The sequence below is a fragment of the Protopterus annectens genome, chromosome 2.part0 (genome assembly GCF_019279795.1).
Source record: "Protopterus annectens isolate FY-2018-M chromosome 2.part0, PAN1.0, whole genome shotgun sequence".
NCBI classification, from domain to species: Eukaryota; Metazoa; Chordata; order Ceratodontiformes; family Protopteridae; genus Protopterus; species Protopterus annectens.
Genome location: NC_056728.1, coordinates 3029798 through 3044187, shown reverse-complemented (window position 1 = coordinate 3044187; position 14390 = coordinate 3029798). Strand labels below are relative to the sequence as shown.

General features: G+C 43.0%; 1 protein-coding gene across 2 annotated transcripts in view; it reads left to right on the top strand.

Moving 5' to 3' along the window:
- PCNX3 (pecanex 3) overlaps nt 1-14390 on the top strand; it is a 2517385-nt gene that overhangs the window by 2364785 nt on the left and 138210 nt on the right. For both annotated transcript variants that reach the window (XM_044060478.1, XM_044060477.1), the window contains exon 32: nt 4698-4972. In XM_044060478.1, the coding sequence (XP_043916413.1) occupies nt 4698-4972 (275 nt within the window). The remainder of the gene's footprint in view (nt 1-4697; nt 4973-14390) is intronic.

Sequence of the window (14390 nt, the reverse complement as noted above, 5' to 3'; positions counted from 1 at the left end):
TGGACAGATATGGGAAGTGAATGCTTTCACCAGCGACCTTCTCCCTTAGGTCCCTGAACTATCTTTCCCATTTTACTAGGCTTTAGAGGAATCTCCTAAAAGAGCTTGGAGATACCCTACAAGATCCCACAGCTGAGGGAGCTTCAGCCAAGGTAGCTACCCAGCTGGCAACTCTTAATTCAGTAGTCAACTCCTGCATGAGGCTTATTTCATATGCAGCCAATGGAGCAATTAGAGCTTCCAGGTACAGGAGTGGCTCTTAGGAGACATTCTTGGCTGCGGCTGTCAGTTTGCAGAACCTTTCAGAGCATCCTTCACCAATACCCCCTTTGATGGCTCCTCTCTTTGGGCTTCAGGTGAAAGACACGCTTGCCAGGTGCCAGCAGGAAGGCAAGATGCTCTCTGATGTTGGAGTCCGTTTTTTGACTCCTACCAGACCATACCCAAAGGGTCAGAAGGGTGGAAAGATGTGGTTTCGAAAATCCCAGGGACCCTTGCCTGATGCACATGGTGAATTTTCCTCTGGGGCAGAGGGGGAAATAACAATGGCAGATGCCGCCCTCGTGGCAGAGGGGGTCCACAAAATCAGGGTGACAGAGATACGTTCTCTTCCAAACCCTATCAACATCCCTGAAGGGATACCCAACTGCTCAACTGTGGAGACAGTCTGGGGAAGGCTCTCATTTTACCCAATCGCCTGGCAAAATATTACAAAAGACAAATGGGTACTAGCCATTATATCCAGAGGTTACAAGATTCTCTTTCATCAACCCCCTTTTGTTTCAAAAAAATCCATCCCAGATGTTCCACCCAATCTAAGGGATCAGGCAGTCACAGAAGTTTCAAGACTGCTAGAAAAAAGAGCCATCCAGGAAGTCCTCGCAGACCAAGTAGGATCTGGAACTTACTCAAGATTCTTTTTAGTGCCCAAAAAGACAGGGGACTGGAGACCAATTCTGGATCTCAGCAGGTTAAACAAATCTGTACAAAAAGAAAAGTTCCGGATGGTAACACTGCAGTCCATTCTCCCCTTTCTAGGTTAGAACAATTGGATGTGCTCCATAGATCTTCAGGACGCATACTATCATATAAAAATGGACAGACGGTCCAGGAGATTTCTGTGCTTCCGGCTAGGGGCCAGTCATTACCAATTCAGCGCTCTGCCCTTTGGTCTCACCACAGCCCCCGGGGTGTTCAAATGCATGGCAGTAGTCACGGCTCACCTGAGACGTCTAGGATTCCAGGTGTTTCCTTATTTGGATGACTGGCTCCTCACTCCTACACCATCACATCCTGTGCTCAAATAGGCATCACAATAAACTTCGAAAAATCTGCCTTGTTGCCCTGCCAATCTGTTACATACATAGGAGCAGAGCTAAACACAAGAAAAATGATTGTAAAATTGCCTCAGGTAAGAGTTTCCATTATTTGAAAACAGGTGTCACTTCTCCTGAGGAGCAAAAGAATTCAAGTCAGATATGTTCTTCAAGTTCTAGGGTCCATGGCAGCAGCCATTCTTCTAGTTCCCTTAGCACGCTTTCACATGAGAATCCCTCAGTGACTTCTTTTCACACAATGGTCCTTACAGGAATTACCCATGTCTCACATGATGCTAATTATGGAATCTTGCAAAAGTTACCTTTCCTGGTGGATAGTCTCCCCACTAGTTACTCAGGGCAGACCTTTCATGGAACCCCATCCGGTCGCCACAGTGACCAGGGATGCTTCCCTGATAGGGTGGGGAGGGCATTATCTAGAGAAGACAGTCCAGGGCACTTGGCAACCTCATGCGTGCCACTTGCACATCAACGGCCTGGAGCTGAGAGCGGTGCTCCTAGCGTTGCAAGCTATTTAAGACTCTTGCCCTGCAGGGACTATTGCAATACAGACGGACAATGTGTTAGTGGTTTGGTACACAAAAAAAAAGGGCGGAACCAGGTCTTACCCCTTGTGCTGAGAGGCCCTCAGACCGTGGCAGTGGACGATTTTCTCCCAACGTTTTCTGACAACAATGCATATCCCTGGGACATCCACTGTAATAGCGGACAGGCTTAGCAGGGTTATCCCCATGCCTCACGAGTGATCTCTGAAACAGGAAATTGTGGATCTTATTTTCCGCAAATGGGGCCAGCCTTGCTACGATCTCTTTGCCTCTCCCCTCAACAATAAATGTAGTAGCTACTTCTCCCTTATTCCTCCTCCAGGTCAGACACCCAGGGACACTCTAGTCCACGATTGTCCTCAGGGACTCCTTTATGCATTTCCCCCCTTTCCCCTAATTCCAAAAGTCATTCATAAAGCAAAATCGTTGGGTTGCAAAATGATCCTCATTGCCCTTGACAGATTTGGTTTCCATTCCTTCACCCCCACCTTCTAGCCCAGCCTTGGATTCTGGACCCAGTACCGGACATCTTGATTCATCAATCAGGCTGGCTACACCAATCCCTCCAATCTCTCAAGTTCTCAGCTTGGTTACTCCACTTCCAATCCTAGCCAGGCTCCCCAATATTTCCCCAGCAGTGCGTGATATTAGTGTTTCCTCCCATAAGACAAATACAAGGAAAGTCTATGCTACCAAATGGAAAAGATTCTCTTACTGGGCAGAATCCAGGAATTTAGATCCTTTTACAGCTCCTGTACACTAGATTTTGGATTTCTTAGTAGAACTGTTTCATTCTGGAGCAGCGGCTGCTACCATCAGAGTGTAACTGACTGCCATTTCAAATTTTCATGTCAGAGTTTCTAACTCCAGCATAATGTGTCTCAAACTCTGTAAGACCTTCATGAGAGGTACATCTCTACTTAGACCCCCAGTGAAAGAGCCCCTTCCACCTTGGGATCTCAATTTCGTTCTGGCCTCCTTGATACTGCCACCCTTTGAACTAGCAGCATCATGTTCCTTGAAATTTCTCTCTTGGAAAACTCTTTTCTTAGTTGTTATTACTTCTGCCAGACTTATTTCAGAACTTCATGCACTGTGTGTTCATCCTCCATACCTAGTTTTTCACAAAGACAGAGTTTCTCTGAGACCCAACCCATCTTTTCTACCTAAAGTTTGTTCAGAACACAATTTGAATCAATCCATTGAACTTCCTGTCTTTTTTCCTAATCATTCCAACAAGGCAGAATACAGATTACACCAATTGGATGTGCATAGACAACTGCATTTCTTTCTCCATAGAAATAAAGAGATGAGAAAATCAGATCAGCTGTTCCTTTCATTTGCTAACAATAAACAAGGCCTTCCAGTTTCTAAAGTAACATTGTCAAAATGGTTATGAGACACCAAAGTCCATACCTACCATTTGCGACAAAAAGATCTTCCAACAAAACCCAAAGGTCATTCAACCAGGTCAGTAGCTACTTTGGTAGCATTTCAATCTAGATTGCCCATAGATTCAGTTTGTACAGCAGCTACTTGGGCAGATCCTCATACATTCATTTCTCATTACAAAGTAGATGTGGGCTCCCGGGGCAGGGCTTCCTTTGATTCCATGGTTCTGAAGAGTCTCTTCCAATGAGCCACCCAGGATTGAGGTGCTAGGGACGCTGTCCTTCCAGCAAGAATGAAGGCGAGATTGGACAACTTAACATAAAGAAGTTATATACCTACCATAACATTCCATGTTAGTTGTCCTTCATCTCGCCTTCCTTCTTGCATCCCTCCCTCCTTCCCCCTTCCTCGAGAATTGAGAGGAGTTTCTCAATGGTTTCACTGGCTAATTTGTTTTGTTATTAGTTGCTTCCCAAGCAAACCATGACAATTAACTGTATATCCAGGTTTATTAATGGATTATCTTCTATAATTGTCTAGTGTGAGCTATCTCAAACGAGATCTGGGTAGCTGACGCTGGGCATTCTGGGATGAGGGGTAGCCTCGAGCCAGTAAAGAGCTCTCGAGCTATAGTAAGTGGCTGAGTCAGAGCCGGAGATCGGCTCCGAACCCATCCAGCAAGAAGGAAGGCGAGATGAAGGACAACTAACATGGAACGTTATGGTAGGTACATAACTTCTTTTTCTCTTAGCATGTTCAACCCAAGTTTTGTGAGTTGAAGTCTTTGTCTTACCTGTTGATGAAGATGGGACATTTCTCATCAAGTAGAAAAGTAATGATATGAGTTGTAAGAAGTGTAGCCATTTTTTGTAACATTTCCCTGCAAGCTGTCCACCTTCCTAGACATGGGGTGAGCAGGCCAGACACTTGCTGCAAGCACCTAAACCAAGAACAATCTTAGTGCCTTCATGTTTTCTTGTCCTTGTGATTTCACATGCTCAGAAGTGGAGAGCTACATGATGTAATGGGACCAGCCAGGGACCTGTTAACTTGAATAAGTTTTAATGCCTGCAGCATATACTCCTGCCTGTTCCTAAAACTGGACGTCCATATTACAGATCAGTCATTAAAGTAAGATCATAGCATTTGTTTGTGTCACAATCTGATGCAGTGGCAGTAATGTCAACACTTGATTTAAGAAGGATTTGCTGCTTTTATAGCTTGAAAGGAAGTAGGTTTCAGTAATCTCTGCTTCGGTGTTCCTATGGAATTTGTTTCCTTTTCCCACATTCTTCATCTACTGTAAACTCTGTTCCAGCTAGAACAGACTTTGCTGTGGATTTATTGTATCACTTAATGAAGACATTAAAATTTTCCATGCTTAATTGTAAGATTCTGCCTGTTGTTCATACTCTCTGTGTAGGTAAACAGAGAATGTGTACGAGGTCTTTGGGCAGGGCAACAGCAAGAACTGGTGTTCCTACGTAATCGCAATCCAGAACGTGGGAGTATTCAGAATGCCAAGCAAGCACTACGAAACATGATCAACTCTTCCTGTGATCAGCCTATCGGTTATCCTATCTACGTATCACCCCTTACCACGTCATATGCTGGGTCACACACACAGCTGCGAAGCATCTGGGGAGGTCCAGTTAGTCTAAGAAACATCTCCACGTGGTTCATCAGTAGCTGGGAAAGGTAAGGCAAATTAGCAACTTGTCAAAAAATGTAGCACTTAAAATTAACTATTTTCTTTTCTTAATTTCCAAAGTCATGTTGTTTGTGTACTATGTATTTTTTTCCGTTCATAGCGGTTTCTTACAGTACAGCAGTTAATAAGTAACAAAAATGTTGCAGTACATTTTGAGCAAGTCATAGCAGAATTACTATTTCTCTGCCATGGACTACCTGCATAATGAGTTTTAGTAACTACTGTCATCTTTTTAGACACTTCTGAAATGCATAGCTGCTTTTGAAATGATGCAACATCCTCAGAAATGGAAGACTTGAGGCTAGGAGTGCTTTGATTCATTACCTTTCTGATTCCACACATGATTAGGGATAAGTTGAAATTGTATTTATTTTTTGCAGCTATTTGCCTCTGATGCCAAGTACCCCCCTTAATGCCATTCATCCGATTTGTTCCCCATTACCATAGAGAGGGTTGACTAGAAGAGGCCATCTTTCAGATAGCAATCAGATGTGGTTTGAGTATTTTGTTTTTCCCATCCCTAGCCTGCATGCACTCAGTTAAGCCTCTGGGAGAGCAGTACAAGGAGTTCTCCACAGAGGATGTCCTGCCACTTCTGCAAGGGGCATTCCTTCCAAGCAGCACTGCCCTTCCCTTTGTTGAATGAGTGGTGCCTCAGTTTCCAAAAGGCAAATCACACTACTCAGTGTGGCTCAGAGTTAAAGCAACTCCCCCACCCCCCAGCAGAGGCAAATAAGCTGTCTCTTCACTCCTCTCCCTCCCTGCCTGGCTCTGTCAGTACTGTTAACTGAATCGTGCCACAGCTCTAGGTAGGACTAATTAAAATGTTAATTCAGGAAATCTAATTTAGTTTGAACAGCAGACTAGACAGCTGATGTGCGCGCACACATGCACACACACACACACACACACACACACACACACACACACACACACACACACACACACACACACACACACACACACACAGTTCAAGATTGTTTTGCATAGTTGTGGATTCATTCATGTCTGTGAAAAGAAATTTGCACTAGTATTACATTGTTTTCATTTGTACACATTATAAATTAACCTGAGGGGTGTCAAGTTTAAAAAAAAATGTTGAAATTGTTTTCCATATGAATATGTAATTGTAGAGTTGTAACTTTGAAGCTTGAAGACTTTTTGGGAAGTATGCAGCAGTGGCAATATTGTTAGTTCATAAAGTTCCAGTGGTCGAGCAGGTAAAGCACTCAGTGTAGCAGTAACTATTGTGCAAAACTTGGGCAGCCTCTCCTCCATTCATTTATTTGTTTCTTTGTTGTCACTCTTTTTTTGTAACCTTGTGGTGATCTTTTAATTGGAAGGTCAACTTACAGTATGCATGTACAGGCACATGAGAAACATCACCTGCAGTCTCGTTGACATCAGTAGGTGAAAGTAGTTTACTTGAAGTTACCCTTGGAATCTCCTTCAGAAGTGTAAATACATTTCTAGAGTTGCTTTTAATGATATTTTACTACCTGTTTATCAGTTTCATAGTGTATATTCTATATATACATGAGTACCATGGGTTGTGTTATATTTTTTGTCTTAAGATTGGAGCTGTTTTTGCTTGTATTAAAACACTGCTTTAACTCTCTGTTACATGATATCATCAAAAATGTAACATGTCCGTGTTGATCAGTGCTGTAGTAGTCGGGTCTATGGTTATTCATCTAAGGGTAAAAGCATCAAATGGCATAACATTGTAAATGCCGTTCATTGAGACCTCCTCATGTGGGGGATTGCAAATGTTGGAGCTGTAATGGGAAAGAAAGAGGCGTCTTGGAGCCTATGCTGTCAGAGTGTAATCAGTTAGCAGACTAAAAAATTCCCTACAGACTACTCTGTCAGGACAAGCAAATGAGTGTAGTTAAGGAAATAATTTTTATAGCTAGGATACAGGCTCTGAATTGCCCAGGCATAGTAAGGCCTTTTTAAGTTTAATACTGGTAGCTGAAAAAGCAATTAAAAAAGATGCGTTTCCTTTGTCATCTTTGTAGATTATAGCCTCTGTAATTAGTAAACTGAGGATAATCAAATATAAAAGTGCAAATAATTTGCAGAAGTTGTGGTAAAATAGTAGTAGTACCCAACGCCACTGTCTTCTGATAATTCTGTACAGTATATGTTCCCGTTTTTATTAATAATTTATGTTTTTATGGAATTGTTTGATTTGTTTAGAATTTGGGTGTGCTGGTCCAAAGACCATTTCCAGTCGTGACTCAGGCCACTGTGCTAAGTCATTACATGTAGTGGTGATCCTAATTATGTACATAAATGTTGCCTTTAATAGTTAAAGTAAGGTTATGAAGGGATTTATGAACAGGAAAGAAAAACACTGACACTTGTTTGTGGGTTGAACTCAGGACCCCCACATCCCCAGTTTGTGTGGTTATTAATGCTAGTCGATTAACAAGTAGTCTCTGAACAGTTAGGCAACCAGTCTCCACCAAGAGCTTTTATTTCTCCTTTCATTTAGGAAGCCACCATGATGGTGATTTTTGTGACACGCAAGCATATTCTGTATAGGTCAGGCCCACATTGTCTAACTGCTTCCCTGCCCACTTTCGGCCATCTGCAAATAAAATCTGGAAAATGCCACAGGTACAATACATTAAGCAGTGTTATCTGAAATATGCCAAGAAATGAGGCAGTCCCAGTCCATCTCATGACTTAAATAACATCATTTTATCCCAGGACACCCTTGGCTTTGACTGCACCCAAGTAAAGGACAACACTGCTTTCCTCAAATCTTTTGAAAAAGTGCTTCCCTTGAATGTCTTCACCCCACAGGTCATATTCCAGGTCAGGTGAACTCCACTTTTTTAAACGGCTTTGTAATTTAATAATAATAAAATAATATAATATTCATTGCATCTCCCAACATGGAAGTGAGAAATATGCTTAAGGATAACAGCGGCTTGACTTCTCTTAAACCAGGAAAATGTTCTTCCATCTATGAGATGTTAAAAAAATTCACCACTACTGCCTCTGTCATTTCTGCATTAACTTTATATCTTTCTAATTTACTAAAGTAATTAAGGACCTCACTTAGTCTTTCCAGCTGATCAACCAAATATATTAAAATGTTGTCTACAGTTAGTGCCAGTTCAGTCTCCTCTACTGCTTTTCTGAAACTCCTGAGCTCTGACCACTCGTTGTTGCCAACAGTACTGAGTAAAGGGCAAAGAGAATGGAAAATTGTGAACAACCCTGTTCATAGGTTCTTAGGTAGGTACTAGGCTATCGGACCTAGGGCCCATACAAGCCTAGCCAAAAAATGTACCCTGGCTTTCCCCACCCAAGAAAAATATTTTCCTGTGCCCCTGTCGAGCAGAGCCACAGAAGTGATCCCCGGGGTGAATTTCCCATTTCCCATCCAATCATCAAGATTTTTCTGGAAGAGTGCTAATGAGGAGCTCTGTTTGACATAGATAGGTAGTCTGTTCCAGAGTATGGGAAGTCTCTGGGACAGGAATCTATCCCTCCAACATGTTCTGTTTATTGTGGTGACAAGGTTAAGGTCCCTAGAGCGTGTAGCTCAGAGGGATTGGGATTTCTTTAAGTGGAGCATGTCCAGTAGCTCTGGGTTTGACATAGCTTTGTATGTTAGGCAGAGATTGCCCCTGAGTAGGCGATAAGTGATGGAGTAAAGCTGTAGTTTTTTGAGACGGTCTGCATAGGGCATCTGTTTGAGGCCAGTAATCCTCTTTGTGAGGTATTTCTGTGGTCTTTCCAGTTGTTGTAGATGTCTTGTGAGGTACATACCAAAAGGGGCGTTGTACTCTATAATGGGTCTAATGAGTAATGAGTAGAGGGGGAACAATGGAACAATGACCTCTTTTTTTCTGGATGAGAATCCTTTTGTGATGAGATGAGCCACGTAGAAGGATTTCCTGACCACTGTGGCGATGTGATTATCAAAAGAGAGACTACTGTCCACCTGTGTCCCAAGTTCTCTTATCACAGTTTCGGCATTAAGTAGGCTACCAGCTATGTGGTAGTTCCTGGGTACGGAGTTTTTACAAAAGGGGATGACAAAACACTTTTTGGCATTGAGCTTCAGGCCATGGCATTGACACCAGGTATCTGTCTCAGTGAGGCCCTTTTGTAGTTTGTCCACATCATTAGAAGTTTTGATTATGGCTCCTAGTTTGCAGTCATCTGCAAATTTTGTTAGCCAAAGACCTTCTGTGTTGGCCTGCACTTCAGAGAAGTAGATACCAAAACAGGAGAGGACCCAGAACTGAACCGTGTGGTACTCCACTTGTCACTGGTCTGATGTCGGATTTGGAATCCGCTACTTTCACAGTGTGGGTTCTGTCCGTGAGCCAGTTGGCAACCCATCTTGTGACATAGGGATTTATACCTAGTTTAGTGAGCTTATCTATAATTCCAGAGTGGGGGATGGTGTCGAAAGCCTTGGCGAGATTTAGATAAGCTGTGTGAACCATTTTACCCTCATCTATGGCTTTGGTGACTGCTTCAAAGAAGTCAATCAGGTTTAGGAGACATGATCTGCCTTTTACAAATCCAAACTGAGTAGGGTCCACAGTTTGGAGATTACCAGTGTCTTTGTTTATGAGTTCCATGATGATACGTTCCATGGCCTTGCAGACCAGGCTCGTCAGGCTAATGGGGCGGTAGTTCCCAGGGTCCATCGTGGCTCCCCCTTTGTGGAGTGGGATAACTGTTGCGGTGCGCCATTCAGTGGGTACAAAGCCTGAGGTGAGGCTATGGTTGAACGTGGCACTTGGGTAGGGTGCCAGTTCATTCTGTAGTTCGTGTAGAACGCAGCCTGGATATTGTCAGGTCCCATGGATGCTGTGTTCTTAGCTTTGGAGAGTGTGTTTTTTGTGTACCTCTAAACAGTATAAACAGTTGGACACTTCTGTATACACTTTGACTCATACACGGCCCCCCATGTAGATGTTCTGTGTATTGCAATGAATGTGCAGGAAAAACAAAATCCTGCAAAACCCTAAGTAATTCCATCTAACTATCAAGTGCTTTTTCTGCAGTAGAAGTCCAGAGTCACAAGTCTCCTGTATCATTGACAATGTTGTTTTCAAAATATTATCAGCTGTATGCTTTGTCAAAGTAAATCATCCCTGGTCACTATGTACTGTATCACCTATTGCCAGTGACAGCCTGGACACCAGTAAAGCCATAAAGTGTCATGGTCTTGATTAAGGACTGACATAGTCATATGAGGCACTCGACTGGAGCGCCTTCTGTGTGAAGTCAGCATTTCCTCCCTGCGGTCTAGTGACGTTTAAAGACATGCAGGTAGGTGTGTGCGTGAATGGATGTACCTTCTTTGAAGGTTGGGCATCAGGCTGGCAACACAGCACCGTAAAAATCCACTGCCACTCATTAGTGGACCGGAGTTCCGCTGTGGCGACCCCTAACCGGGAAAAGCCAAAAGACATTACTTTTTATAGTTAGTCATATGAGGCAAGACAAAGGAGGTCTTCCCTTCTTTCTGCTTGGCTATCATAGCTCTTTCCCACAAGTCTGGGATCCCCTGAGTCTCAAACTACATATTAAGTAATGTCCGTAGTCCTTGTTTCATCTGCTGTCCCCCTTGAAAAAGTTTCAGTGTAATTTTATTAGAGTTGGTATTTTTTCCCCCTTGTGGGAACTTATTCAAAACCAATCCTAGTTTCTTTCCATAATTGGCCTCATCAAAGTCTGTGATGAGAATATCTGAGGTCTCTAAAACATCATTAAATTGACTGTCAAGATTACTACCATTGGCTTCTTCTTGATTTAACTGCTAAGAATGCTCCTTAGATATTAGCAGGATGGCATTAAGACTCCTGTCTGTACAGCCAGTGATGTTTTTAATGCTGAACCCATCTCTCAGTTTTAACCTGTCTCATTTGTACTGCTAGAGCAGCTGGAGCTCTAGATGATGAAGTACTTGATGATGAAGTACTTGACCAGTGCCCTTCTCCCAAATTGTCTATCAGCATTCAAGTAATGTTTCTGTATTCATTTGACTTGCTTGATGCATCATCTTGTAGGTCTACCACTCCCCTTATCTGCCTGTTGTGTTCTTTCCTTATTCCAGCTATGCCACCCTCTGTGTAATAACATGTCTATTCAAACAGCTTCTCACATTCATATATTTTATTAAAGATCTCTTCCATACTTTGTGTATCTGTATCTTTCCCATAATTACTTTCCTCATCCATTGTCTCAACTAACTGTTAATGCCACCACTCATTAAAGAAGTGTGAAGCAAAAAAGGAATAAAATGCCATTGCTTCAGTTTGTTTGGTTAAACGCCAGTTCTGTTATGAGCAGCACTTGATTTCAAACTTTATTTGGAAGAGTTTCTAATCTTATCACCAAAGTACCTATCTTCTTTTGTAGTGTGCGTGCTGTCTCTTCTAGAATTCCTTCTGTGGTGTTTTGAGTCATATGTTTGCCACTCCTGCAGTTTCACGTCTTTGTGAAACACATTCCTTTAAGTCTGCTAAACACATAAAGACCTTCAAATATGCAAGTCCCTTGGACCTTCCTGCACATCTGTTCCATGCATCACTATGTTGAAATCCCCCTTCCAAATTTGCATTCCCTTCTGGAAGCCCAGATGTTCTTCGTGTTTCACTGTTGCAGACATTACATTTGGGTTATTTGCTTGAAGTAGCCCTCAGTCAGCCTGATTAACAAAGTCTTGGGTCCTGCGTCAGTTGCTGTCCTTTCTTCCATGACGTCAGGTCATCAGGGGTATAAAACATGCAGCCGACGCCATTACACCAGTCTTTCTTGCCATGCGGTGCCCAAAGCAGAAGCAGTTTGCAAGTGCCTGTCGGCCGACTCCTGAAATTTTCGTTTTCGAGTTTCAAAACCGAAGTCTTCAACTAAAGCTAAGTACCCCGTTGGGGAAACTTTTCCTTGCTCCTTACCAATGTCAGTAAAAGTTAATAATTGCATTACTTGTGGTAAGCAAATACCTCACAAAGATTTTCATTCGTACTGTATTCCTTGCCTAGGCCCTGACCACGACGTACCTTGCTGTGGGTTTTGTGCCTTATTTAACCAGCACACTATCCATTGTCTCTGTATTTTCGTCTCTAAATATTTCGGTTCTCGGTTCAGTTATCTAGAAATGTCGTCGGTTAGCCATCCGACTACCGGTATTCCAAAAAAAATGCAAACATAAAGACAGAGACAGACCGCCTAGGTCCAAAGCTGCCAACGACGCTTCTCTTAAGCCAGTCGCCAGTTCACCGGTAATCAGTGGGCTCTTTCGCAGTCCCTGATACCCGCTACTTCTGATTTGCAGGCCTGTACTGAGACCCATTCAGAGTCCCGAATACCGCGAGATGCTTCAGCTGTGGAACCTGCAGATGTCTCTACCTTGGATGGGTCCAGAGCCTCTGTGCAGGCACCGGCTTCTGAGGGTATATTCAGGCCTACGGACTTGCATATTAAACCAATGCCTCCTTCTTCATTTAGGCCTAAACCTCGAACCATGCCTAAGAAACCGACACCCAGGCCACATGCTCAGGCCTCTATGCCTAAAAAACAAATGAGAATGGTTGAAGATCTTATAACTCTAATCAGGGGAAGCCAACCACCACCTTCTAAGAGATCTAGGACTGAAGTTGTATATGAATCTTCTGACCAGGATTCTGATTTTTCTGATTCTTCTGATGATCTGGATTTACCCTTATCTACTTATGAGGATTCTGATGCAGAGGACTCTATTCCCTCTGCTTCCCCTCCAGAGGATTTTTCTTTTGGTGAAACCTTACATACTCTAAGGGAGCATTTCCACTGGAAAGCCAGGATTTTTCTGATTAAAAAAAGAGGCTTAGGGATTTCTTACTCCTGCCTCAGCATAGGTCTTTAGCTATACCTGCTGTACTAGACATTGTTGATGATGCCTTTTTGGAATCTAGTTTGGCCCCTGATTCTTTGCCTCCTTCTCCCAGAAAATCTGACAAATATTACACGGTTCCTGATTCACACAAGTTCCTTTTTAAAAATCATATTGCGGATCCAGAGACTATTTCACAGGGACCCAAGGGCATTAAGGCTTCTACTGCTAAAAATCCTACCCCTTCTGATAGAGACTCCAGGGCGCTGGTTAGATGGGGTAAGAAGGTTTACACTTCTGCAACCTTGGCCATTAGGGCTTTAAACTGCCAGTTTCATATGTTGAGGTATCAACAACATGTTATTGGATTGCTTAAACAGAAAATTATGTTGATTCCTGACTGTGCTGAAAACAAGGAATTACAAGATTTAATGCATTCTGCTGAACAGGTTGGAAAACATACTTTGCAATGTGGATTTGATTCATTAGAGGCCTTTTGCAGGGCTGCTGTTACTGGGTCGGTGCTCAGAGGGCATGCTTGGCTTAAGGAGCAATCTTTGCCTGATCGTGTTAAAGCTAAACTGTTGGATGCTCCCTTAAATCAGGACCGCGTGTTTGGCAACAAAGCTGAGGAAGTTCTTAAAAAGATGGAAGATAAAGCTAAATCTATATAAACTGTTAAAGATTTCTTACCAGTTCAGCCTCCAAGATTTAGTAGGCATTGGCCCTCTAAGAATTGGTCCTTTCCAGCCTCTTCCAGGTCTTCTCAGTCCAAACCCAGACACAGCAGAAACCCCAGGTTTCAGTCCCAGAGGATGCACAAGACTAAGCAGTGGGGGGTTTCCGCATCCAAATCTGGGAGTAGTAAGACTCCCCCCTATGGAAAACTATCTCAATGACTTACTTTTACAACTTCCAAACACTTCCCAACTGAATGCTCCTTTAGGTGGAAAGATTGGTTTGCAGGCAAAAAACTGGGAACTCATTACCCAGGACAAATGAATTTTAAATATAGTGTCCCAAGGATACAGATTTCACTTCCACACGTTACCAACACCAAGCGGGTGGCCAGATCTACCCCTAAATCAGCGGGCAGAGGCACAAAATCAAGTACTGTCCCTGTTAAGCATGGGGGCTATTCAGTTGGTACCAGAAGAGGAAAAGGGGCAAGGTTTCTATTCAAGACTTTTTCTGGTACCCAGAAAAGACAATTCTTGGCGTCCTATCCTGCACCTTTCTACTCTAAACACTTTTCTGCTGATTCCAAAATTCAAGATGCTGACTCTTCACCAGCTGCTTCCTATGCTAGGCAAAGATGCCTGGTTGGCAACACTAGACTTAAAAGAAGCATACCTGCACATCCCTATCAGGGAGTCTTGCAGAAGATACCTACACTTCAAAGCATGCTACATGCACTATCAGTTCTCTGCACTGCCCTTTGGCTTATCTACTGCACCCAGGGTATTCACAAAGTGCCTAGCTCCAGTCATTTCATTTTGCAGGCAAAAAAATATTCAAATATACCCATACCTGGACGATTGTCTAATTCA